This window comes from Coffea arabica, chromosome 8c (genome assembly GCF_036785885.1).
Source record: "Coffea arabica cultivar ET-39 chromosome 8c, Coffea Arabica ET-39 HiFi, whole genome shotgun sequence".
NCBI lineage: Eukaryota > Viridiplantae > Streptophyta > Magnoliopsida > Gentianales > Rubiaceae > Coffea > Coffea arabica.
Genome location: NC_092325.1, coordinates 982,405 through 1,010,379, shown reverse-complemented (window position 1 = coordinate 1,010,379; position 27,975 = coordinate 982,405). Strand labels below are relative to the sequence as shown.

Genomic DNA, 27,975 nt, shown 5'->3' with positions numbered 1-27,975 from the left:
CCAACCCAGCACGCGTCAGCCTGGTCAGGAGATCTAATAACGGGTAACGACCCGCTTTCTTTACCAGCTGCTCATCGGTCTTGTTTCCTCCCATAACAAGAACGAAGAACCGGCGAACACACTGTTCCTGAGCTCTCAAAACTCAGGGATTCTCTCTCCGCTGCTGCAGAGCTGAGTGAAAGCCATTCCTTCAGTTGTGAGGTAGTTGTGGGTGATTTGTAGTCTGTTCTGGTATACATACGCCTGCATTTCCTTCCCGCAATGCACACCAACTTCTCAATTCAGTCTATAAAGCAAACCCTAATCCCTAGTTCCAACTCAAGCTAGGAGCTTTTAGCATATAATTGGAAAGTTCCCGCGGTTTCTTTTTCTTTTTCTATTCTCGAACTAGTAACTCAATCACGGAAGTGGAGTGGCATTTGAATTCTCGGGGGTGCTGTGTTTATGCAGTGAATGGCAAGTTTGGTGGAGAGGCTTCGGGTTCGAACAGATCGTAAACCGGTTTACAACTTGGACGATTCGGATGACGAAGCTACTATTTCAAAATCCAAACCCTCTGAGGAGAAGTTCGAGAGAACTGTCAGGCCTGACGCGGTATCCATCATTCTTTTTATTTTTTTCTTCTCATATTGTGGGGAACATCTTAGATTGGACGCTCAAATAAATGAAATTGTTGTATAGCTTCTAATAGGTTTCCTCAAATCAGTCTCAGAATCACTGGAATGGAAGAATGAGTTAAACTCCTCGTAGGAACTTAGCTGAGATTGTTTTGATATAACCCGTCCAAAATCCCTGGACCGTTCCATATAGTATTCCATAGTGTGTCAACTTTGGAGCAGGGAATTGCCATTGGTGTTTTAAGTGATAATGTTTATCATTCTAAAATCTTGGTATTGGAGCTAGGTCTTCCTTCTGATCTTCTTGGGGAACCCAAATCGCTTGTTAAGCTATCTAAATTATGTTGGAGGGAGGTTATTTTTTGTACTTAAATTGGACGAATTACATTTGGTGGCAAGTTCCTTTAGCAAGCTACCTCCCTCAGAAACAATGTTAAATGAAATTAAGGACAAAGAAGGGGAAGTAAAATTACCTGAATATACATATTCGTTAAAAGTGAAAATCACGTGGCCTATTCTATTCTTCTCTTGGTGATTGTGAAACAACTTCACCTATATAAGTTGTCATTACAAGAATTACAGATGGAACTAACGCTTGTTTTGCAGCCATTGTATGTTGCATAATAATTTCTTTAACAACTCAAAACTTGCAGCACTTATTGTTTCGGTTTTTTGATTGGGTCATGATGAAAACTTTGCTCAATAACCTTTTTGTGGAGTAAGCGGAGGATGGTTCTGTTTCCAGGACTCTCAGTGCTTTAAATCCAGTTTGTTTGACATGGAGGGCTAATTGTTTGAAGCTTTGTGTTTCTTATTTTAAATTGAAGCATATCAAAGCTTCTCACCTCTGCGCATTGTAATACAGTTTATATTTGTACGTTTGCTCTACAGATACAAGAATTCTGGATATGGGTCTCAATACTTGTGGTTGGGCACATAATGTTATTTATGTTCTTTGACTCCAGGATTCTAACTTTCTCTTCATCTATTATTGGCATGAAAAATTGGAACTTAGATTGAGTCCAATCTTTGAAGTCTGCTTATCTTGGATCATAATTTGTTTGGTTAATGACTTTGAATGTCTTTTAGTTGACTGAATATGCTAACTGAATTGCAATCTACTTATGAAGCTGGTGTTGACTTCAATGGTAGCATCATTTATGTGCATTCCCTGTTTATTCTTTTGAATTTCTTCCTGTTATTTTTGTCTCTTGCAGAAAGCTGATAGCTGTCAGGCTTGTGGCGAAAGTGGGAATCTTTTGTTATGTGAAACATGCACGTATGCATACCACCCGAAATGTTTACTCCCACCTCTCAAGGCTCCTCTTCCCAGCAGTTGGAGGTGCCCTGAATGTGTATGCTTTTGCTCCTTATATATATTTGGTTATTTTGAACTCAGATGAGTCTTTGACAACTTGGGTGCTTCTGTCTCTGCAGGTTAGCCCTCTTAATGATATTGACAAGATACTGGACTGTGAGATGAGGCCAACGGTAGCAGATGAAAGTGATGCCACCAAGCTTGGCTCGAACCAAATATTTGTCAAACAGTATCTTGTTAAGTGGAAAGGATTGTCCTATCTCCATTGTACATGGTAATTTTCAATTCTGAGTTTTCTTGATGACATCTTCGCTTGTTGGATCCCATTTTAATGGCTAGTCTTTCTAGTACACTTTGGACTCTTCTATGCTATCAACTTGCAGTATCAGACTGAAGATTGTTGTGTTATTGTTTTTTCAGTGCTTATCCTCTTTGATTTGATGTAGATCTTGGACATCTTTGTTTTAAGTTTCTTGATGTTGAATAAAGAAAAATGCCTCGTTCCTGTATACTTTGCAGGGTGCCAGAGAGAGAATTTGTAAGAGCCTACAAGGCACTACCGAGATTAAGAACCAAAGTGAACAATTTTCATCGACAAATTTCGTCAATGAATAGCTCTGATGATGACTATGTAGCCGTTCGTCCTGACTGGACAACTGTTGACCGGATTCTTGCTTGCAGGTTTCTATAACCCTTCCGAGCACCGGCCTCTACTTTTTGCTAATTTGAATAAGCTTTCTGTTCTTCACTTTCAGCGCCTTTCTTCATTCACTTCAAAGATTTCAATTTGATAACCTATTTTGTCGTCTCTGGGTTACGTTTTAAATTGCAATTTGCAGATCCTTTTGTATCTTGCTACTTCTTGAATTCTGTTTTTGATGAGTTCAGAATATCTACAACAACGAAGATGAATGCTTACTATAGTTTTTTAAAAGTTCTGCATATTTTGATGTGCAAATTTGTGGCTCATTGTATTCTTGAATTGGGTCTCATTCCTAGGATGATGGAATGTTGAAGTGTCTTGATCATTTTCTCCTAATGTATGGTTTTCAACTTTTAAGTGCAAATCTTATGGGATGCAAGAGACAGTTCATTGCAGATATTTTGGTTTCAAAACTATTAAAATGGTGTGAAGTTGACACGCTGCTTTTTTTGCCTCTTCAAAATTCAGTTGGGGGTAGTTGTGATCGGTGAGCCAATCTGAAAGATTCCAATGTAACTGGGGAAAGTAATTGGTGGGAGGAAAAGAAATGCATGAGCTATGAGTGCAAATGTGACATAGTTGACTCTCCCTGGATTCTTAGGCAGTGTTTTATTGATTTAGGATCTATGTTACACAGACTCGTCCCCTTGCCTCTAGAGTACCCATGTTGACACAATACGACACGGATACAGGGGCGGGACACAGGTATGACACGCCTGCAGTGGTTGGAGGCGATGTGATGTAAGAGAAGACCAAGAAGATATATGGAGAGGAAAAGATAAAAAAAGAACCCATCTTAGGCCAAATCTATGCAACCAAAGGAAAAGAATGATGACAAAATGGAAGCCAGAGGAAGAGAACTTGCCACCGGAGGTTGGAGATTTAAGCTGCTGCTTTTTTTCTTTTTGCAACCCCGGATAAAAGAGTGAGAAGGGTCTTACAGCTGCGGAAGATAAGACGTCCAGTAGGGTTTACAAAAGATACTTTTGCAACTAAACCCTCAAAAGTTGTGATAAAGCTTTAAAAGAGCCCAAAAAGTTTCATCTACTTATTGATCTGCCCAAGTTTTCGTACTTTCATTCTACTCTTAACCACTTAAATTATATTCTGACCCCTTTTTAGATTTGGAAATAATCACATTTTATCTTATTCTTTCTTTCTAACCAATTTAGTTCGAATTTCCATACATATCCATCATCCAAGTTTACATACTATAACCATCTGATACTGACACACTTGAACATCTGACACATGGACATGTACCTGCACCCGACACCTGTACCCAACACCGGTACCCAAGTCCTTGTAACATATTTTAGGATGGGTGTTATGTTACTCAGAAAAGCATATTGAGAGATTGAGACATAAAAAGAATGGGAATGGTCTTTCCAGGATTATGAGGTGCAAGTTTATTCATTTAGGACCTGTGTTACTCCATATTCAAGTATTACAAAAAAGTTGGTTTCCAGTAATCTGTTGGAAATCGCTCTTGGCGAGAACTTTTATAGACATGTTCAAGCTCATTACTTGCTTCCAGTCTGATTTTTAACTTCTAAGTAGGGGATGGAGGAATGGGGTGGTTTGCCTCATTATTTATCCCTACGAGAAACTAGAATATGTGGACATGAATCTCCTTTCCTAAAACCAGTGGTGCATGAAGGGTTTGGCAGTTGTTTTTTCACTGGAGACATGAGTTCCATAGATGCAAAGTTTTCTCGAGTCAACAGTTTATATAGGTCAGTGAATTATAATGAAACCGCCCTTAGCTGAAGTAAAAAAGGCAAAGATGAAATGGCTTAGAGCAATTAATAAATGAACAGAAGCTGGTCTAAAAGTTTATATAATTCCTCTCCTTTTGAATTTCCTAAATCATGCAACATAGTTTTATGCACTTGCACTTACTGTGACGGAACACAAAAAAGGGGAGAGGAAGAAGGAACGATTGGTTATGTGCACCATGAAGTAGTATCACTGAGTAAATCTTTGTTTGAGCTCAAGAATCTTGGCCCTGTGCAAGGTGCAAGTTGAGTGCTGGAGCCCAACAATGTTTGAAGCCGTCATGCCCAACCATTGTAACAAATTGATGCAGAATCTTTTAAGTTTCAGCTTCATGACTTTGACAATTTAGTAGGTATTGTACTTTATTTCAGGGGTTGTAAGGCTTTTGGGAATTGCTACTTTAGTTGGTTAAGTGTTACACTTGAATACAGAAAATTTGTTTTGAAACATCAAGTAATTGGAGGATTTTGGATAACAGCTAGGTTGCTGAATTTGTGCAGAATAGGAATTGCAACTGTAGAATTAATGTAGGAAATTAGATGCAAATAGCAAGATCTGTTAAGCTTTACAGCTAAGAGAGTGAGTTCATTTGCTGTTCCATACAGCTTATACACAAATCTTATACAACCAATATTCTTGGAGAGCTAGGCTACTTCATTTCTGACTAGATTTTAGCATAAGAGAGAGGAAGAATATTTGGAGACCAAGATTTGACAGCACATAGCTCTCATTATTGCGCATGTACATCTCAGCCTATATGGAATCGGGCCGCAAAACAGATTCATTCTAGCAGCCTACCAGGAAGCTATATGCCAAATTACTCTAATAGTCATAGCATATTTTAAACTGCAAACATAGTCAAAATTTATTGTCGCATTCCAAATTGCAACTTACCAAATTGAAGTTTCGTCTCTTGTATGTCTTTTCCAATTTTCTTGGATCATTAGTTAGTAATAGTCTGTAAAGAGGACCTTCCCGATTTGCTGGGTAAATCCACTTATGATGTTAAAAAAAGTAGACAATTCAATGAAGTTGATAATTTCATAGACTGCTCATGTCCAACTCATTGACTTGATTACAATGTACCTGTACTGTTCTCTTATAACAAGTTTAGCTACTCTTGGAGATGAGTCAAATATCAAATGATGTGTGATTTTTCTTGGTGCTAGGACTGTTAGGAGGTGCATAGGTAATTTAACATTGTTCTCTCTCTGCCAAGCACCTTGCTATTTCTTCATTTCTCTCTCTTCTACGATCAATAATGTCACTTCTTGCTTTTGTGCAAATCCATTGCTGCAACTTTTCCTTGTAAGGTAATTCATATTATTTAAATCTAAATAGTTGGCCGCTTTGCAAGGTCACTGCTGTCAAGGCCTACTTTGCTACCATTTTAGATAAACTAAACCTAATCGATCAGCTAGGCCTCCAAATAGCTTTAGAAGGAAATTATGATGCTTTTTTATTCATTCAATTGATTGTTTTCACCAATAATGTGGTGGCCTTGTTGGCTAATGCTCATGCTTTAAAGATCTCCCTTGTCAAATCTGAACCTGCCTGCTGGTAGTAGTTTAACTGGATGCCATTGAATGGAGTGCCCAAGTTCAGTTGCACTTTGTTGGGCCTGTTGTGTAAGGTTTACCATCCTTTGGTGAAGCAGAGCTATGGCATAAATTCTACAGTGGGTGGAAACCCTAATCATAGTGCCAACAGGGGTTAGCTATGCTGGTAGCCCCTTTCAGCCCAAAATAATAAAAATAGTAAAAGGAAAGTTGCTTGTTCAAGCATTATATGATAGTTTTTAGCTTAGTTGTTTTGACGGGATGCAGACAGCTTCATAAGCACTTTGAAATAAATCTAGCTGCAGGTTGCTGCGAAGCTTTTAATATAACCCTTTCACGGTGAGAAGATGCTTCCTTTGAATGTCGGTTCCACTACAGGCATATCTCCTGTTTGTTATTTAGTTTGACATGTCACAATCTTTTCACTAGAATATCCCCTCCTGACTGAGTATCTTGTCTTCTTATTGAAGATAGCTGTTGTAAGGTCTTAGACTCTTCTTGTTGCCTTCTAGTTATTGCCTTATTCAAACTTACAATCAAGGTCTTTTCTCATATTTGTATCCTTTCTGAATTTTCAAAATTTTGGAGCTTAGTTATAATTTTGCTTTAAGCGCATGATGATGTTATGGTGGACCCTATATTATTGTATCCAATAGGGATGGAGATGATGGGAAAGAGTATCTTGTGAAGTGGAAAGAGCTTCCTTATGATGAGTGCTATTGGGAGTCAGAGTCGGATATTGCTTCATTTCAGCAAGAAATTGAAAGATTTAATAAAATCAAATCTAGACGCAAAGGATCTTTAGCTAAACAAAAGAGCAGTTCCCATGATGTTACAGATGCAAAAAAGAAACAGAAAGAATTTCAACAGTATGAAAGCAGTCCGGTATTTCTTTCTGGAGGTATTTAATTCTATAATGTTTTTATTGATGCTTTGTGCACCTTGTTTTCATTTTAGCTACTTGTTGACTGGTTTCAATGTTGTTAATTTGGTTGAATGAAGGTTCTTTGCATCCATATCAACTAGAAGGATTGAACTTCCTGCGGTTTGCTTGGTCAAAACAAACACATGTGATCCTTGCAGATGAGATGGGCCTTGGTAGGCTTAAATGCTTGCTTTAAACTTTCCCCTTCTGGCCCTTCCTAAAGAAGATGTTTCCTGATGAACATTGTGCCTTTCTTGTGTGTGGCATTTGTTTATGCAGGAAAAACAATACAAAGTATTGCTTTCTTAGCTTCTTTATTTGAGGAGAGTGTCTTTCCTCACCTTGTTGTAGCTCCACTTTCAACATTGAGGAACTGGGAACGTGAATTTGCCACTTGGGCACCTCAAATGAATGTTGTAAGTATATTGGATTTTCCAGTTCCCTAATTATCTTATACTTGTATGCATGTCTAATTATTGAACTGCTCCAGGTGATGTATGTTGGTTCATCCCAAGCTCGTGCTGTCATCAGAGAATATGAATTTTACTTTCCCAAAAATCTTAAGAAGAACAAGAAGAAGAAATCTGCTCAAACTGTCAATGAAAGCAAGCAAGATAGGATAAAATTTGATGTCCTTCTGACATCGTATGAAATGATTAACATGGATACAATAACGCTGAAACCAATTAAGTGGGAGTGTATGGTAAATATCTTACTTGTCTTGAATAATCATGCTTCAGTTTATGATAATATTGATCTTCAAAGCTGAGTTACGTCTCAATCTAGATTGTTGATGAAGGTCATCGTCTGAAGAACAAGGATTCAAAGTTGTTTTCTTCATTGAAGCAGTTCTCTACCAGACATCGTGTTCTTTTGACTGGAACTCCTCTTCAGGTTTATAATCCTATTTCTTCAGCTTCTCACGGATATAAGTTTGTCTTAATTACGGGTAATTTCTGGAGGCATATTGCTTTGTAGTGGATATGACTAACCAAAAAGAAATTTTAGTTTTTTTATTTTTTGGTCGTATCAAAGGCAGTTTTGACACTAGAAAATCACTGTGGGGGGTAAAAGGTAATTGCCAATTTTCTTTTGACCTTGAGATGCTTGAGTGCATGAGGGACTTTGCACTGCAATTTATGTTCAAGCTGATAATGCTTTTGAAATATTTGTCTGCAAGCAGTATCTAGGTGGCATTTCCCAGGTTCAGATTGATTTTGGTAAATTGTTGTCCTCGTACAATTTCTTTGATGCAAAAGTTTTTTCGAGATGAATCCATGTGTTGAACCTTGCTGGTTATAGTTTTGATTCTAACAAATTCAATGAGATTTTCTTAAGGCCAATAAAGGCTTGATATGAATTAGAGTTAGGAACAAAATGTTTCTATTTCTAATTTGTTAGTGGTACTGATGAGCTAATTTTTCAAGACAAAGAAAGAAACTACTCTAGATTTTATTCAAATTTTCAACTGTGTAACACCCTGATGGTTGACTCCATGCTGCTTTAGTTCACCAACGAAGAAAATAATATTGCGTGCAATGGCTTAACTATTTCAAGTATTAAGACTTAAAATCTTATTGAATTTCAAGGGTGTGGATTCCAGGTTAGCATCTTTGCATTTATGCAATATAGTTTGCTTAATCCATCTTGTGATTAGATAATGATCGGTTCTTTTCACTAAAAACTTCCTCTCTGCATCCATCTTTCAGTGAGATCATGACAGTATCTTTTTGTTTTTTATTAATTCTCCTGAAAGGAGGTGGTGGTTTTTTGGTCTAACATGTATAGTCTGGTAACAAGATGTTGGTTTTCATTTGGTATCATTGAGTTGATTTAACTTTGTTTTGGTAGTTATTTTTGTCTTCATGGCTTCTTTTCCTTTTTCTAATAGGCTTTGCAGTTCTTTCCCCATCCTTTTTGTTCTTTACCTGTTGACTTCCCTTTTCATGCATTGCAGAACAATCTGGATGAACTTTTTATGCTTATGCACTTTCTTGATGCCGGAAAGGTCAGTACCACTGTCCCAAGAGGTTACCATAAATGAATTAGAAGAGTTCATTATTAGATGGATGAATAATGGTATTAGAATATAACTATTCTGTGTATTTTCTTAGTTTGGTAGTTTAGAGGAGTTTCAGGAAGAATTCAAGGATATTAGTCAGGAGGAACAGATATCAAGGCTCCATAAGATGCTGGCGCCCCACCTGCTTAGAAGTAAGATCTGCATTGTGGCTTTTGCTTCCTTATTATGGTTCAATTTACTCTGGAGTTTGATTGGCATATGCTTCATAAGCTTAAGATGAGTTGTGGTTTGAGAGTGCATATTTTTGCTTTCTGTTGCTTCTTAGGAAAGATCTTTAGATTTATTTTTGGACATTTTTACCTTGTTCTTACAAAATTACACCTTAAAGGGATATTGTATGTGTTTTCCTAAGCTTTATTTTGGATTGTTGACATGGATTCAGATAAATCTGGAAAACTAAATCTCAAATCCTCTATGAGTTACTTTGTTTGAGAAAATCTCAATTTGTTGAATAGTTCCGTTATCTATTTAAAGTACATGAATCCTCCACTAAGCATATATATATATATATATATATATATATATATATATGCATATAACATATGACTGAATTTTGAAAAGGAAGACTTCCATCATGCAGCTAAAGTTTCAAAATAGTTTTCATTGTTTCTGCTGAATTTCAGGAGTAAAGAAGGATGTAATGAAGGAGTTACCACCAAAAAAGGAGCTCATTCTACGCGTTGAACTGAGTAGCATGCAGAAAGAATATTACAAAGCAATTCTGACTCGTAACTATCAGATATTAACTCGGAAGGGTGGTGCCCAAGTGAGTTCATGTGTCCTCAAATGACATGTCCATGTTGATTATGTCATTAATTCCTGACATTGGAATGCATTCCTGATATCAGATATCCCTTATTAATGTGGTCATGGAACTGCGCAAGCTCTGTTGTCACCCGTTCATGTTAGAAGGCGTTGAACCAGAGGATTCTAATGAGTTTAACAAGTAAAAGAGTGGACTTCTATTTTTACTCATACATCTTCTTTATGGAATAATCTGAATTCCCACCCTGTGTTACACAGATTTACTTTTGCAACTTTTTTAGTCTATGTACTTGATCTGCGGGTCTTGTTTCATTTAAGATGCTTGATGTATTGGGCAGGTTGACAATATTGAATGAGGCTCATTCTGACTTTTGTGATAATTGAATTTTTTTTAATTTTTTTTCTTGAAGCTTTTGTTAATGGGTCACTCTTATTTTCATATGACAGACAACTGTTAGAATCTTCTGGGAAAATGCAGCTTCTGGACAAGATGATGGTTAAGCTTAAAAAGCAGGGCCACAGAGTTTTAATATATTCACAGTTTCAGCATGTGCTAGACTTGTTAGAAGATTACTGTAACTATAGGGTAAGGATGCTAAACAATTTGTATTTAGATACTGGGGGTGGGGGAAAATCTCAAGTTGATGCTGCCATTGTTTTTAACTTTTGTGTGTTTGCCTTTGGTTTTGGGGGTTCAGAAATGGCAATATGAAAGAATCGATGGAAAAGTTGGTGGAGCAGAAAGGCAAGTTCGAATCGACAGGTTCAACTTAAAGAACTCTTCCAGGTTTTGTTTTCTACTGTCTACAAGGGCTGGAGGTTTGGGAATAAACCTTGCAACAGCAGATACGGTTATCATATATGACAGGTGATATTTATGATTCAGGAGTCCATCAATTGTGTTACCTTTAAGTATTATTTGCGAAAATGGTTGTGCTAGTGGTTCTTGGTTCTAATTTTGAGTATTATTCCACACATGAATGTATTATATGCAATGATTTTGAGATATCTACCCTCATATATCATTTAGTTTCTGGATCCACTTTTTTATTTAGTGGGTGGTTGTTATGTTTCTTGCAAGTTATTTTAAGGAAAATTTTAGCAGCCAGATGATATTATCGGACTTAACAGATAGAATGGTTCATTGAGAAATAGTGTTCTAGTCATTCTATATTTCTATGGATTTTAAGTGATTAACCTATCGGCATTGGACCTGTGCTTTGTCCACTATCAAATTTACCGGAGTGTATCTTAGGCATCATATTTAGAAGCAAACTTAAGAACACTGGTCTAGCATTTTTATTTGGCTGCAGCTGTTGTCATCCGAAACTTTGTTGAAGAAGCTCCATATAAGAAAATATTGGGATTTGAAAAACATCCCACAGTAACCTAAATTAGTTTAGATGGTGTAAAGAAAAGACTAGAGCTGTTAGCACGTGCATCATTGGTCCTCTGAAACTTCTTTTGCTCTGAAGTTGTAATAACCAAATTGGAGCAATTTCAGTTCTTAAAGCTATGTTAACTACTTATTTACTGCTGATGACTAATGGTCACAGATAAGATTTGAGGTCCTCATGCTCATTGATTTGTTTATTCTGTAATGTGCCTGGAATTTGTATGATGTTCCCAATGACTATCATGCTAGGAAACATGTAATGATGATTCGCCTTCATGTCAAAATTGGAAAAGGAGAAGCCTTTCGGTTCCTTTTATCATTGAGTAATGTGTGAAATAAATCTGTAGTATACATAATGGCAGAGCATCTTTTGCGCTGTGATGTCTCTTCCTTTTCCAAATTTTTTCTGAATGAAGTAACTTTTATATATTAACTGAACAAAGACATATCACAAAACTAGCCATAGAAAATTATTAAAAACAATATAATCTACTGTTTTGTTAAAAAATACCCAAATAACAACTCAAAATCTTGCTGTGACAATGGAAAATTTAATTGATGGACTAGTTTGTAAAGATTAATACTCTGCACAGACATCCACTGTGCCATCATTGCTAGTTTCTGCAGTCCACCAGCAATCATTTGGAGGCACTGGGGCTGGTGGTGGCTAATCCCTTGAATCTTTTGTTGACACTTTTATGGTGTTTAAAAAATGATTTTAATATAGACTTACATGATGATGCAGGATATTAACTTATATCTCCCAATGTATGTGCTCTGCACAGCAGTCATGTAATTTTTTGAAAATTTTGAGGATGGATGGGTTGGCAAGTAATGTGGCTAGACTTGAAAGGATTGATTTGTCATGACACGAGTGTGATTTTCAGGTTTCCAGATGGCTGATATTTTGCAGATATTATACTGTAGTACAGAGTGCTTGAAATGTAGAAATGGAATAGGAAAGTGGAAGGACAAGGGGGATCTAGGTGTAAGAACCTAACATTAGATATATTTGATGGCATGCTTCTGTATGTAGAGCTATTACATGATATTTCAGGAAAGGAAATGGGAAAAAAGAACTGAAACTTAAGAGTGACCACTATTTTTTGAAGGTTTTGTTCTCCCTTTAGCTGTACTATGTTCTGAATCTTCCTACGTTGTGTGTATGAGATATGCTATCGTGAATTCATAGATTTGGTGTATTAGTGCATGAAGATGATGAAGATCATTTGTAGAAATAGTTCTCTATCTTACCTAGCGGATTTACAGAATTGAACTTGTAAGATTCAGATTTTAGTTGTTGGATCATGGACTATATTTAGATTTACATTAATCATGATTTTGTTGAGTGAAGTTTAGCTAGCTTGCTTTGCTGGTAGGTTGAATTCTATCATCTTGTTAGGCTGCTTAGTGGACCTAGCTTTGCACAGGAATTAGGATTGACATCATGTTTTTTCATTAGGGTTGTTGACTCGATGCCTTAGAGCTTATTGCTGGAAATGAAGAAAAACTCGTACTACTGATCTTTTATCAGAGGGTAGTTATAGTTCCTCTGTATGGCCGGTGTTTTGGCAAGGGCATAAGACATGTTGTTCCAGTAGCACCACATTTTAACATGTCACCACCCATCATCTCAGAGTATCATTACACCTGCAAATGCATTTGACATACTCCATTTCGGAAATTCCAGCGCACGTGTTAGCCAAAAAATGTCAAAGCTCCTGCACTTGGCGGCATTTTGGCACTGCCCTAAGTTTCTGGAGACTGATAGTTGCTCTCTCTTCCTTTAATGAAGCTTGATTTACCCTTCCCTTTGTTGTTTCTTCCAGAACAAATTTTTAAATGATTTCAGCTTCCATTTCTAACTCAACCTAGATTCCTGCTTTTAATTCTACATTGCTTATCACTTGCCTCTTCCAATTCTTATAAGTAAAGTTAGCATGTATTAGTTTCATATCCATTTTCTAAAGAGAGAATTTTCACGTGCACCCAACCACTTTTTGGCGCCCATTGAACTTTATCTAGACCACCCAAATTCCATCTTTTCTGCCAGTGATGCATATACCACTAGCCTTTCCCAAACTGGTGCATTTCCTTTTTTTATCTTCAGAATTAGTGAAATGAGGTTAAGAACATTTAATACAGTGACACTAGACTCTACTGAGTTGCTGACATTGACAAGAATTAGACAGAAAGTTGCGCATAAGCATGATGAATTTGATGGATGGATTCTTGTAGTTTGAGTACCACAAATTCTAGATGTTGTAGTTCTTGGTAAGAAAGCTTTATCAGAGTCTCTTATCATTTCCAGTAAAGGTTAACATGTTGATTTAGGTTGCCATAGTGTTTTTCCTTTTGGGATGTCTATATCTCCTTTCCTTGCACCCTGATATTTTCTGTTATTCTGCCTCTTACTGTTATGCTTTTGTTGTTGTTGTTCCTCAATTTTTGTTCCCTGATTTATGATATTAACTGACTGAATATCTTCTGCAGTGATTGGAATCCCCATGCTGACTTGCAAGCAATGGCTAGAGCTCATCGGCTTGGGCAGACAAACAAGGTCAGACATTGTTTTTGAATAGCTGTTGAGCAATCTTTTTACTTCTGGCATACCTGGATGTGTTTTGTAATTTCCTTGTGCTGCAGGTAATGATTTTCAGACTCATAGCAAGAGGAACTATTGAAGAAAGGATGATGCAAATGACTAAGAAGAAAATGGTGCTAGAGCATCTTGTTGTTGGGAGGCTCAAGGCACAAAACATTAATCAGGTTAATTTCCTTTCCTTGTTCGACCAAAATGCTAAGATAATTTATGTTGCCTAACCAGCTAGTCTGCTAATCCTGACCATTTGAGGAATTTTTTGCATTGCCCTTGTTGTTTGTTTCTTTTCCACTCCTGAGGAAATGATCTGACTCTGGTTGAGAGAAAATGTTTACGTGCTGTTCTTTATATGTTCTTGAGTGTTCTGCTGAGGGCTTAGGGAGTGAGAGGAAATTTTGATGGGCTGGGTCATGGTAGGCTGTATTTGATATATTAACTTCCTCTTGGAATAACAACTTCCATTGAGTGACAGTTGTCTAAAGTTTTCATAGTTGTAAGAAAGAGAAACTTTGAAAAGAAGATGCCTGATTTCTTTGACCTATCCTTTTGTTTGACCTCCACCGAATTTTGTTTGGGATGCACTGTGGTTATATGCCTGACTTCTTTGATCGCTATCCTTTTAACTACCTGGATAATGAATGACACAACACCCCTCCCCCTGCTACAACCAAAAAGGAAATGAAAGAAAAGAAAACCTCATTTATTTCTTGTAGATTTCCATTGTGCTCCCTCGAGAATATCCAGCGGTTCATACTCAATCACTAGAATTTTAATTCCTTTTATACGCTGATCTCGTTTGTCCAAGGCTAGAAACTTGAAATGCAATTGGCTGGATGTTGTATGTTGGCAAGGAAATACAGCATAAGCTTCACTGACCCAAAAGAAATGCTTAAAAAAAAAATGACATGAGATGGTAAGCCAAAATGATCTATGCGTAAAGGAGAATTTCTTGCATCTCTAAGGTTGGTATTTTTACTTTACTGGAAAATGCGTAGGATATGATATATCTGTGATGTGAAGTCTCTCAAAACAGTCCAAAATAATTATTGTGGAAAAAATTGGAATTAGAAATAAGGTGGATGTCATTCACAGAAAATTTCTCTTGATAATGATTTCTTAAAAGTGCATTTTGTCTGTCTGTTATTCTGGAAGGTGTTGTAAGTTTCCTACGAAAGTATAATTGTCTAGAAGATGAATTTTGCTGGTTACTGTCTTAATTCCTCTTTCAAGAAGATAAAGACACATTTTTCTCTTTTTGATGTATCCAGCACTGCCCCTTTTGACTTTTGTCATAGACTTTAATGGTTTTCCTGTTGTTGTATCTGGGCACCGTATCAGTTCCTCTATACAGTGGTGATTGGTAGGCATTAAGAATTAAAGAAAACATATTGGTAGAATAATGTCCTATACAAAGTAATGTTTCTTAAAATGGTCCCAAAAAGTTTGTTAGAGGAATGGCATAATATTCCTTTTGTTTTGTGTCTGAATGGGCCCTTTTGGAGATGATGCTAAAGTGCGTTAGGTAGGTCTTTTTATCGGATAACTACGCTCCTGAGCCCGGGGTTTCAATTTCTTTATGTGCTATTCCTGAAGTTGCTCTCAATACTGTCCTGCCCTTTGTTTGTGCTGTGGATACCTGTGTTTATGGATTATTCTGTTGTACTTCATTCAGATTTGTGGCATATACTGGCCATATCCTAGAGACCCTAGATTGTTAAGGTCCTAGAAAGATAACCCTCTTTATTTTAAACTGCTGATATAACAGCCTGACAAGATTTTTGATCTAATGCAGGAGGAATTAGATGACATCATAAGGTATGGTTCAAAGGAGCTATTTGCTGATGACAATGATGAAACTGGGAAATCTCGACAGATTCATTATGATGAGTCTGCGATAGATAGGTTTGTCTTTTGTTAAATTATCTTATTTTACGCATAAAATTACTTGTTTTGAGGTCTAATGATTTTATTTATATATAGGTTACTCGACCGTGAACAAGTTGGTAATGAAGAGACTACAATGGATGATGAGGAAGAGGATGGGTTTTTGAAGGCTTTTAAGGTCTGATATACTCTTTTCTTTGTTATAGTTGTGCTAGCAAATTGCTGTTCTTATACGTCATTATGGTCTCTGCTTCCCCCTGCTGTACTTGGAAGCACCATGATTGTGAACTGAAATTAAGAGTTGTACTTATTCATTTTTTCTTAGCATTTTGTTGGACCATCTTGACTTATTCATTTCTGTACAGTTTATATTTGGGTTCATTTCTTCCTTTATGTTCTCTGCCCCTCTCTCTCTTTTTTTTTTTGGGAGGGTGGGGGGTGTGTTTCTGTACTTTTCGTGCAGTTCCAATTCAATTTTGTATACAATTCTCGATGAGGTCAATTGACTGTTAGAAAGCAAATTGAAAGATTACTTTGTTGGCTTGCAAGGATAGTCTAGGTCACTTTTCCCTTACTGGATAGCCTACTGCTGTTGGGTTTGATTAAATTCTGACTTTTTCTCCTGGGTTCAAACCCACCCACAGACCCCCCTTCCTCCCCCCCCCCCTCCACCACAAAACCACCCAATAAAAAAAGCTGCTATTGAGGCTGAAGAAGCTGAAAGTTTGACTATGTAGGTGGCAAATTTTGAGTACATTGATGAAGCAGAAGCTGGGGTAGAAGAGGAAGCACCAGGGCCTTCTACTGAGAACAAAGCCACAGTGAACAATTCTGAAAGAGCTAGTTACTGGGAGGACTTGCTAAAAGACAGATATGAAGTTCATAAAGTAGAAGAATTCAATTCTATGGGTAAAGGCAAGAGAAGCAGAAAACAGGTACTTCATGACATGACAGTCTTGAAATTGTCTGTGTGTCTTGTTGCTAACTGATTTCCTGAATTATTTCAGCTTTTTTGATCTGATGGAAGAAATTGACTTATATTCTGGCTGAAGCTTACTACATAAATGGTTTTCTAATCTTGTCTGTCAGTGCCTGTATTAAGGAAAACATATCACTGGAGTTAAACATTTTGCAGGTGGCTACTTAGACATAATATATTGTCTTCTTTTGACAACACAATCAATTAACTGCAAAACATTGTAAAGGGCACAGTGGACTTGAAGTGGTCTAGGCTTTTGGATTGTGCAATACAAAGCATCTATAAAGTATCTAGAAATGCTGTCAGTTTACTCATTGTTTCTGGTCATCTTTTAAATGTCTTGGAACTGTGGGAATTTGGGTGGCATGTATTTTTAATATTACGGGTTGTCTTGGGAATGTGACTCCAATGGTATGAATTGACACTGCGAAGTTTGATGTACTATACGATGAGAGAAACAAGTTGGGGTTATAGAAAGTAATTGAAACCACATCTTTTGTGGCTTGGAATGAGGTGTTACAGATCTGGATCTTGATGGTTAATTAGTTGTGAAGGAGTAGAGGTAACTCTTTGTTCTTCTTTTCCGGGAAAAAAGGGATGTGGGAATGGACCTTTGAAAGCAATGGCTAATTAGCAGTCAAAGGGTAGAGAGAAATATAAAGGGGTGTGTCTGGTCTATTTCTGCTTCACCATTGACTGGCATCAAGATTTAAGCTTCTGTGTGTTCAAGCTGGGAGGATGAATAAAATCTGTATAGTCTACGCTTTCATTTTTTGTCCAGTGAAAACATCATAAGTTATGGCTTGACCTAAGATATAATTACTTGAGCACCGTTTCTATGTGCAGAAATTGCAATGAAAACTTTTGTTTTGGAATGTTTGTCCAAAAAATTTAAAGAAGCCTGAAACCTATTAGTAACAGTAACAGTCTTGAGCACCATTTCTATTATCTAAATGGCATCCCATTACTCTTGGCCGAGCAAGTGATGATCTGATGCACTGATATTAATAAAAACAAAACAAAAGAAGACAGGCTTTCACATTAATCAGTCTGAAACGTCCATTCGAGTAGCATGGGCTGGCAATGGAGTGCAGGGTAAAACTAGTCCTTCTTTAGCCTCCTTTTGGTGAAGCTTGTGAGAGGCTGGCACTTTGTGTCACTCTAGTTGATTTAAGTCCTGGAAGACTGTTATTGATTGTTTGGTTGCTGTGAATGTCAAGAGAAATGAAGCACTGAAATGGGTTAATTCAAAATTGATGGGCCAACTATAACTGCTTGTGAATTCTATTTCGCAATTATGTAGTAATTCGTATTTGCTGTACTTGCCCGTCTTATTATTCTGTTGGTGGTGGTCAACCATGTGGTTGGATCCGTGCTAGTTTGCACCATCCTGTTTCAATCTGTTTTGAAATACTGCTGAGAGATCAAGCTTATTTTTGAGTTGCTTAAAAAGTGTAATTGATTATACAAGATCAATTACAGGTATAAATTCGATGAACGGCATGGTACACCATGGAAAGTTTAGGATAAAATGAGATTCTTTGCATACACAATATGGACTGTTTTGCAATTGTTGACCTTGATATCCTTTACTTCTTGCATTTCCATCCTTGATAGGGTAACACTGAGAATTTCCCTGGTTTTTTTGTGGCTGATGCTTCAACTTACAATTTCTAAATTCTCTATCCAGATGGTGTCTGTTGAGGAAGATGATCTTGCTGGTTTGGAAGATGTAAGTTCTGATGGTGAAGATGATAACTATGAAGCTGAGTTGACTGATGGGGAGACAGCTCCAGCTGGAGCTCCAACTGTGAGAAGGCCTTACAGGAAGAAGACCCGTGGTATAGTGTGCATCGTTGGTTTCAGTTTCTAGATACTTATGAAAGTAATAACGTGACAACTAATTGTGTCCTATTTTCCATTCAGTGGACCCATCAGAACCACTACCTCTAATGGAAGGTGAAGGGAGATCCTTTAGAGTGTTGGGATTTAATCAAAACCAAAGAGCTGCATTTGTGCAGATTTTGATGAGGTCTGTTTTAGAATTTATTAACTGCTTTCTGTTTTTCCATCTTTCTCACCATCGTCATCTCCCCTTGTCCTCCCTCAGGGCTTGTCCTTTTTTTAGTATTATAGATTTCTTTACACTTGGATAACATGAAAAGTGGTGCTAAAGGTCAAACATAAAGTTCATCTTCTCGCCGTACCTCCCTGTTTCTCTCTCCTTGTCTGTCTGTTGGTCCCCATGTGTGTGTTTGTACATGTTAATCTTTGTGCCTTGTTTTGTAGGTTTGGTGTCGGCGACTTTGATTGGGCAGAGTTTACAACACGTCTAAAACAGAAGAGTTATGAAGAAATTAAAGAGTATGTGATTTCAGTTCCTTTAAATGCATGAATTTTCTGGATCAGACTACTTTTTGCTTAGACTGCCAAAATTGTAGCAGTAGCAACATTAGTTTTCAGAAGTTCTATGCCAGGCAAAAATTTTCTTTTAACTTGGGAGATTTTCGGACGAAGGAGGCCATCAAGTTTAACAAGTAACTAATTTCACAAGGGGAACGCAAGCCTAAATGATAGCTTTTATAATGCTTCTGTTGCACTTTAGTATGAATTTCATGTTTAGATATTTGAAGAAAATTGTTTGGTAATTTGTAGATAGGTTTTGGAAAACTCAAAGTTGAAGTGTAATCGTTATGATACTGTAGACTAGCATAAGCACATTAAGTCTCATAATAGGGCATCGGGTGAAAAATTTTACTGATTCAAATTTTGGAAGTAAAGGAAGCATTGACTTACCTTTACACAAAAAACTCTCTAGGTAAGGAAGGGAAAGAGGATGGAAGATGGTCAGTGTTTACAGGAGAAGATGAAAGCATGCCCTTTAGTTTTGTTTAAACCACTTTGAGTGATTTGGCAAGATAGAGATGATGGTTTTTGAATCAGTCCAAAAAAAAAAAAAGCTTCTTAAAACGTGATTGTGTTCATCTGCACTTATCTTTTCTAATATATGACCTTTCCTTTAAGATATTGTGGCAGAATTTGACCATTCCTGCCATTTTATGGTTGAGTCAGAAATGTATTATAGATAAATAAAACGTACTGGGAGCTATTTTATGCTGAAAGATGCAAAAGGGATTGGATAGAGTATTCTTTTAAATGAAGTTTCAAATACTTCTATACATCCAACAAGCAAGTATGCCCCATAAAATGGTATGGCTGGAATATTAGAGCAAGATCTATTATATTCTACTTGGAGTTATTGCTAGTTCGATAGTTGATAGCTATAAAACTATTGAGCGTATAATCTTTTATGCTAGTAGTACATTCTGTACTTATTGCTGTATTTATAATTGACTGTCTTCTTTTGCTTTCTTTTTCTTGTCTAATAACAATGTCCATTGTTACTGAAATCAGATAATTTGGTGTTAAGAAGACAGGGTTAATAATCGATCGGGTCCTGTTCCTATACCTTTTGGTGTTTAGTAATCGAATAGTAACTTTTTAACCATTCTATCATTGACTTGTTCACTTTTTACTTGAAAATGGTGCTGATGTGGTAATCACTAGAGCTTATACTACACATCTATGTGAGTTAATTATTTTGATATTTGTAGGTTATAATTTAATTCTAGCATTGAAGAGGATTTTCTTTTAATTTGATGTAACTGGATACACATTTTCAGTGTATGGAAAGTAGTTCCTATGTGTAATGCCTTGAATCCCCTTGATACTACATGGGAATGTACTTCAGTTTTATGAGCTTCTCTACTTTTTTTGAGGCATCAAAAGAGCAACCCATTGACAATAAGTTAAGATCAATTTTTTCATGCAGAAAGTTGTAATCTTCACTTTATGTACATAAAAATTAGAATGTCCATGTGGCTTAAAAGAGGATTTTAATTTTCCTTTCAACAGCTGCATTATCCTCTCTTTTTCTCTGAATGGTCTTTGATGCATTCTTTGCAAACAGTTAAACACTGGTAAGGATTCTTAATTTACTCCACCCACAGTGTCAGGGAAGCGACTCACTCATGTCCTGCCACTCCATTGCTCCATAAGACATGTCGCCGCCTTCATCTACCTCTTGCAAAAGTTTTTTTGTCCTTCATTATATTTTCTCAGGGAAATGTTGGTACTTCCACGACAAAATTTGAAACTTAATGTTATAATACGAGAAAAAAAAAATGCAAATTTGTTGGAGCAAAGTTGTAAAAATATGTAACATTGCATTCTTTTATGCACGGTGAATGTTTATTTCTATACGCCATTAGGATATGCTGGAGGAAGGTATTTTGCATCACCTGCCTCACATCAGATGTGAACTTCTCACCCCTATACCTTTTACGTGACCCCATATATTGTACCATTAATCGGGGAATGGACAAATACTCTGGCAATAACCCTATCACTGTCATCCCTGTCTTGTATTTTATTTTCACTAAATTTGTCGTGAAATTGCATATAGTACTTCATCTGTCCTTTTCTAAATTGTTTTTTGGGGTCCAATTTTGGACTTCCAACTCTTAAATGAGGCACCAACTAGTGTAACAACAAATCAGCCTCTTTCTCATCTCCCACGGACAGTTGTGTTGGTTTTTATCCCTTCATCCAATTATTTGTAAACATGATGGATAATCTACTTAAGGTAGTTAGAGTGGACAGAATTTCTCATATGGATGGAGATGTTTCAAGCATTGTGGAATTAGAATTTTGATTTTGATATCTATACACTACTGGCCTTGGGAGAAGTACTATCTAAATCTCTTTAATGATAACATTGCACAACAGTTTGGATGGGCTACATAGTGTAATAACGCATATGCCTTTTGCCCAGTCCCTCTATAACAGTGTCAAGAAATTTTGAAACTAAAATTTCCCCTGTTATGACACTCCATCCTCCTCCCATTTGTATCAAATCCACTTCCGGCCAAATGCTCCTGGTTTCTAGTAAAAATAGTTCTCCCCAGGTAATACAGCTTACAATTAACTGTAACATGTATTAACAATTTTTTTTTGTTAATTTTTCTTGCAGTTATGGGACGCTTTTCTTGTCTCACATAGCTGAGGATATAACTGATTCACCAACCTTTTCTGGTGGTTTCTTATTCTCGCCTGATTGTCTGCTTTTTAACAAGTCTCTCACAGTTTTTCTGTGCAATTTCAAGTAATTTATTTTGAACACATTTTTACATAATTATTGACTTTCTAATTCTCTTTGCTGTAGATGGTGTCCCCAAAGAAGGGCTTAGAATACAGGATGTACTTGTTAGAATTGCAGTATTACTTCTAGTGCGAGACAAAGTAAGTTTTGCAGCCTCAAATAGGATCCTCTACATGATGTTAGTGTAAACCTGAATTGATGGACTATCAGTTTTGTAGATCTGAATTTCTTGAGGTGCTGAATTATCTCAGCAATCTATTAATTTATTAGGTTCTATGTACTTTCTCTCTCCCCATGGCATTTTGGGATGGGCAAACCTCGTATCTCTGGTTGCCTATGATGAGTGATTCGAATATTGGTCTGGGAATGGCTCCTATTGTGAAATAAATGTTTGAACTCCATATTTGGCAGGACATTTCAGGAAAGTCGTGCTTCCTTATTCTCTATCTGGAGTGACTGCGCTATGTAAACTTTTGCCTATCTTCTTATTTTCTGAATTATCTATTTGATTATTTTCCAGATTTTCATGTTACTGTTTATATGAAGAATATTCTTTTTTGCACTTGTATGTTGGAAAAAATTAGTACGTGTTAGTTATTGTACTAAACAATTCTACTATACATAGTGATTTGACAGGTTATGTTTGACAGCTACGGATGCACAAATAGAACGAACAATTGTTTTGTTTTATACACAGACAGACAAACATACAACAAATCTTTGTTAGTGATGCGAGTTGTTCAGAATACCATCGTTCTTGTTGTCTCAGTGAAAGAGATATAGTCACTCCTTTTTTTTGTGTCAATTGGCGATTGACATGCTCATAATTGGCAAAGAAAGCCAGCAGCAGACACATTATTTGACTTGGACTAGGCTAGAGTGTGCTTAGGTTGGCATGTCTGAATTGCATTCATGTGTCTGAGTTTTTTTTTTTTTTAAAGTGTCCGAGTTTATATCAGCCTTGTACTATGTCTGAATGTGGACAAACATGTTACATGACGAGTTTTCGGTATGGCTGACGTGTGTTTGTTTGTCGTAATTGCCTTTTATTTTTTAGTGCCTGTGAAAATGGACTTGTCATTTTATAATGCCTCAGTTTTTGGATCAAAATTGTGTATGTTTTGATGTCAATCAGGCATTGTTCATATTTTTCTAGCTCTAAAATTGTATTATGGTGCCTTGGTATTCTTTTAGACTGCAGTTCATTTCAGATGATTCTGACAGACCATTCCTGGAGTGACAGGTGAAGGCTTCACGCAGAGAAGCATCGGTTGCCCTTTTTGTTGATGACATCATATCTCGCTTTCCCGGACTGAAGGGTGGAAGACTCTGGAAGGAAGAGCATGATCTGCTTCTGTTGCGAGCAGTGTTAAAGTATGCTTCCTTTCCTCCATCGTTTCCCTTCTTTTTTTGGAGGTGTTTTTTTGGGGGTGGGGGACTACTAAATGGGAAGGACACATGGGTACTCTTCGAAGAAAAAAAAAGCATAAAAGAATATTGCCTAATTATTTTTTCATGAGAGGTCAATTCTGCCCATATTGTCCATGTGCTTGAGACTGTGTGCGCACACATACAGGCAGGCAGACACTGGACGTCATCTTTTGTTTGATTTTTTAATTCTTTATGTTCTGATTGTATGCATATAGTCTTTTGATTTCCTTGTATTGGTTTGGATGTCTAGACACGGTTATGGTAGATGGCAAGCAATTGTTGATGACAAGGATCTAAAGATCCAAGAGGTCATCTGTAAAGAGCTGAACCTTCCCTTTATTAATATACCAGTCGCTGGAGCTCCACAATCTCAGCTTGCTGCTTCTAGTGCCCCCCAAACCCAATTCCCAGCTCCCGAGGTGTCTCAAGTTTCCGTTCAAGAGGCAGAAGTTCAAGCACAAAATGGTGTGAATGCAACTAATGCTGAAACACTTACAAACCAGGTGAAGGAAACTGGTACAGGAAATGATAATGGAGCTGGAGTTGCACATGGAATGTCTGATTCTGGAAGCCAGCCACAGTTTTACCAGGATTCTTCAATACTGTACCATTTTAGAGAAATGCAGAGAAGACAAGTTGAGTTTATCAAAAAGAGAGTCCTGCTTTTGGAGAAAGCACTTAATGCTGAGTATCAAAAGGAAATCTTTGTAAGTTCTCATTCTTATTATGGGTCTGTTAATAGCGTTTTGGTATTCCAAGTTTGCATACTTCATAGGAGAGTTAAATAAGTCCTCGAAACAGCAAAAAGATAATTATGTGTAGACACAGGAGCAAATTATTGGAAAACTGTATCAGATTTGAAGTGCTTTGTATTTGGCATTGGATGTTGTTTCAGCTGCATCAGATTTGAAGTGCTATAGAATTGTATTTGGCATTGGATGTATGTTTCTTTTAGCTAATTCTCAGGTCCTTTCCCACCAAGCTCTTGAAATATTCACTAAGAGTTCTGTCTGACAAAACGTCACTATGTTGTAGAAAGGAGTCATTGATAATCTCTGTGCTTAGTATTCTTATTGATCTCTAGTTCATTAGTGGTGATTAATTTTTCTTTTAGAACCCAAAAGAATAGGAAAAAAACCTAGTAGCAAACTAAATATTTTAATCACAATATCTTGGCCACTAGGTCTCAACCGACTTGCAAAACTCCAGAAGGTATAGTCTTTATCTATTAAGGGGAGAAAGCACAAGCATTTCTTTCAAAATATCCATTACTGTTTTCACCAGTTTTTCCCTCATCAATATCCACCTCATCTGCCAGCACAGAAAAATTTCCCTGTTCCCAGAGCTAACATTCGACAAAAGTCCAAGCAATAATCTCTTGTGGTTTAAACAATAATGAAGTCCTCCAAATTTAGAGCCTAATTCAGTGAATAAAAATGTCAAGTATATTTATTAGCATTGGTTAATTAGTTGGCGTCATTCTACATATGACTTTCTATCAGACTCTGTATAAGAAGTTGGATAGAAGCAATTTGTTTTCTGTTAAACCTGATTGTGTTTTTTACATTGTTTCACTGGCCATGCAGTTTAAATGGGAGATTAAATAGATATATGGGGCAGTGGTTAATAAAGGGCCACAGGAGAGCTGAGAACGGTTATGGAGCCAAGAGGAAGGGGTAGGAAAATGGGACCAAGTTAGTGTGGAGTAATGGAGGAGAATCGAGTTTTGTTTTCTTGCTTTTTGTTTTTTGACCTTTTTGTATGGTCATAATTGCACCAACAGAAACCTTTGAGTTAGCATTAAATTTAAAGGGATGACTAAAAGTTGGATAATTTAGCAGTTAAGTTGGTTATTTTAGATTCATATGTACCTCTGTCATCTGTGTCTTGAATGATTTGCATATGATTATATCATTAAGTCATGTAATAACAAAAGTAGGTCTACGATACTTCTCCATGTTTTTTAGACTAAAATACTTAGAAAGGCTGTAGTTAGTGAGTTGCAAGGTATGAAACAAATACTACATCATTTTACACTTGTTTGGCTCCATATACTTTGTTTACAATTTTTGGCTCTTTCTTAATTACAGGGTGATGAAAAATCAAATGAGATGCATAACGATGTACTGGAGACTGAACCCAAGGTTAAAGATATACCAGCTTCAAAATTTGAGGAATCATATAACCAATTGGTTTATTACCTGCCTCAAATTGAAATCATTTGTAAGTATGACATCTTATTGCTTAAAGGTCAACTTGAAGATGCGTGTATTTTTTTGTTGTGGTAATGAGACTCAGATCTGGTTACTAATTTATTTTCCTCTTTATGGGACTCTTCTTGGTTAAAACCAAAACCTTGAATGGGTAAAATGCAAGTGTCTTTATTTGATACTGTTATTAGTTTTGCCTAAACTTCTTTTGGAATTCTTTACTGCTGTATCTTTGAATTCTGATGCTTTAACATTGTTAGTAAAATATCCTTTTGTTCAAAACTATGACTTTGCTAAGAATTGTTGAAGACCAAGCTTTTTAGTTACAGCAATTATCTTCCCTCGAGAATGGTGAAGAAGAGACTCTTTTGGGCTTTACTTCACCAGTATTGCTAGAGTTAAGTACAATCTTCATCATTTTGAAGATTAATTCATTTCATGGATAAAATCAATGATATCCCATGAAGTCTTGAAAAGTGGCATGTACTCCCATATCTGAGTTTTGAAAGTGTTACTATCCTAATTTAGAGAATGAATGTATTTGACACCTAGACAGTACCGATATCCGACACTTGTGCACAAGTCCAAGTAGCATAGGGCCTTGAAGTAGGATTACCGGAATCAAGTAAAATCCAACTTTATTTTTATTATAACTTTTTGAAGTTCCAAGTTTGAAGATATCTTCTGTCGGACTCTTGGCTACAACTTACTCTGTTGGATGCAGTTATCAATCCACGAAGTTACTCCTTAGAACTGTTCTCTCAAGTGCTAGTGTGCTTTAGAGTAATTTACAAGGTTATTTCCATAATATGAAATCTGTCCAAATACTTCTTTCAAAAGCCCCAAGCATTGATTTTCTTTCAGAACGCTACTCTCTATTTAATTTGCAGAATAATGTGCCTTTCTAATTTCGGGCTTGTTAAAACTGAATGTCCTGGTACTCTAAGCCATCCATATATACTTGTTCACGACTATTTATCAGCTTCAGTGTGTCTAAACAGAACATATGGCAGCTAATTTGGCTGCTTCAGTCTAACGATATCCTGTCTCTGTTTTCCCTCTGCTTGCTCTTTGTGGATGTAGAAAGAAACCCATAGATTCTTGACAAAGAGCAACCTTTAATATGGTTTTACTGTAAGCGGATGCTGTATAGACCTTCTGCTGTGTAATGTTTAACCCTTTATCTTTTGTTGACCCTTTTCACTGCAGCTCCTGAAGGTATCTCTGCAGCAGCTCATGATGTCAAACCAAATCATTTGGATTTGGCTCGGCTGTACAATGAGGTAACCAAATGCATAGCATTACTGGAAGGGCTATTTGGTGGAAACAGTCTTAATACATTGCTCACGTTTCTCAACTTCTATCTGTAGATTTCAAATGTACTTTCCGAAAATGCACGAGATTCATTAGATGCATATTTATCCAACAAATCAGCAAGTGTCAAGCTGAGAGACAACCTCCTCATACTTGAAGCCTTTGCCCATGAGATAGATGAAATTCTCGGTTCAGTAAAGCACGATTCTCCTAGTATAGACAAACGAACAGTAAAAGATGACCAACAGTCTGAAGATTTGCAACCCAACTCCTTGTCTGCACTTAGAGAAGATGACATTGCATGTGGTGCTGCGGTAGAAACTGAATTGAAGTTTTCAGCCATGGAGGTAGAGGATCAAGTAGAAGCTAACCTTGACAGAGAAAAGGTCAATTCACCTGGATATGCTGCTGCTGCAGGGTCGTTTTCAGCTCAGACCAAAGCTGAATGTTTATCGAATGGTTTTGCTGAATTAGAAATGGAGGAAAATCAGGATGACAGGGATCCTAGTAGTACGGCTGATACTGCTGATATAGAAATGAAGGATAAGCAGGAGGATGCGGATCTAAATGCCAACAGTCCAAATGGTATTTGCTGATATAATGAGGAAGGAAAAGCGGGATGATATTGACCCAATTACTAATACTCCAGCTCATGAAATAAATTGAGCGTTTGTAACTTATTGACAAAATCTTTTCATTTTCATCCTGAATTGGAGACTTGAGAGGGATGGCCCTTGTCTTCTTAACTCTTGTTAATGGATTGATAAAGAACATGGTATTGGAGGATATGAAACATCTTAGATTGATATCACTGGGGAGATCTCATGCTAGTATTACCGGATTCAACAAAATGTACAGCTGGTTTTTGTACGTGTACTGTTTGAAACAATCTACACGTGAAGATATGTTGCAGTCAATAGAACTTAATTGTATTCTCATTCCAAACCAAAGCTTAACCTGGGATTTTTGATGTTTGATATCTTGTTAATTATGTATTTAGTGGAATTTGGATGTTGATTTTGGGAAAATGATCTTGCAAGTGCCCTTGAACTGCAATTATTATGCTTATTGGAGGTCGAATCTTAGTGAAGCACGTCAACTGTGGGCAACAATTCAGTTTAATGCCCTATAAAAGTCGCGAGTTTGAAGTTTCAACTTCAAAAAAGATTCTAAAGGGTGAAATGCTTCTCAACTGGGGAATGGATCCTCAGAGGTTGAAGTGAACTTAAACTATTATTGTATCTCCTAG

General features: G+C 36.9%; 1 protein-coding gene across 2 annotated transcripts; it reads left to right on the top strand.

Annotated features, from left to right (window-relative positions):
* The first annotated feature begins 48 nt into the window (after positions 1-48).
* On the top strand, positions 49-27,754 carry LOC113706844 (CHD3-type chromatin-remodeling factor PICKLE). Of its 2 annotated transcripts, XM_027228872.2 has the most exons (31): positions 63-201; positions 451-594; positions 1,835-1,972; positions 2,055-2,209; positions 2,455-2,616; positions 6,633-6,877; positions 6,979-7,074; positions 7,181-7,317; positions 7,392-7,604; positions 7,688-7,795; positions 8,859-8,909; positions 9,016-9,115; positions 9,608-9,750; positions 9,833-9,930; positions 10,197-10,335; positions 10,448-10,617; positions 13,639-13,705; positions 13,792-13,914; positions 15,540-15,649; positions 15,728-15,809; positions 16,369-16,566; positions 18,301-18,451; positions 18,537-18,642; positions 18,900-18,974; positions 21,643-21,704; positions 21,835-21,911; positions 23,015-23,145; positions 23,453-23,909; positions 25,293-25,425; positions 26,622-26,695; positions 26,783-27,754. In XM_027228872.2, exons 2-31 carry the CDS (start codon positions 454-456, stop codon positions 27,320-27,322), a joined length of 4,482 nt encoding a protein of 1,493 aa, XP_027084673.2. In that variant the 5' UTR covers positions 63-201; positions 451-453; the 3' UTR covers positions 27,323-27,754. The 2 variants fall into 2 exon arrangements, with proteins under 2 accessions (XP_027084672.2, XP_027084673.2); XM_027228871.2 differs by having other exon boundaries at positions 49-594.
* The last annotated feature ends 221 nt before the right edge of the window (positions 27,755-27,975 follow it).

Bases quoted from the DNA above. Each gene is read 5' to 3' on its own strand.
- LOC113706844 (XM_027228871.2), top strand. From the start codon at position 454: ATGGCAAGTTTGGTGGAGAGGCTTCGGGTTCGAACAGATCGTAAACCG. The intron at 595-1,834 runs GTATCCATCATT...TGTCTCTTGCAG, and splicing joins GAACTGTCAGGCCTGACGCG to AAAGCTGATAGCTGTCAGGC. The intron at 15,810-16,368 runs GTCTGATATACT...TTGACTATGTAG, and splicing joins GGTTTTTGAAGGCTTTTAAG to GTGGCAAATTTTGAGTACAT.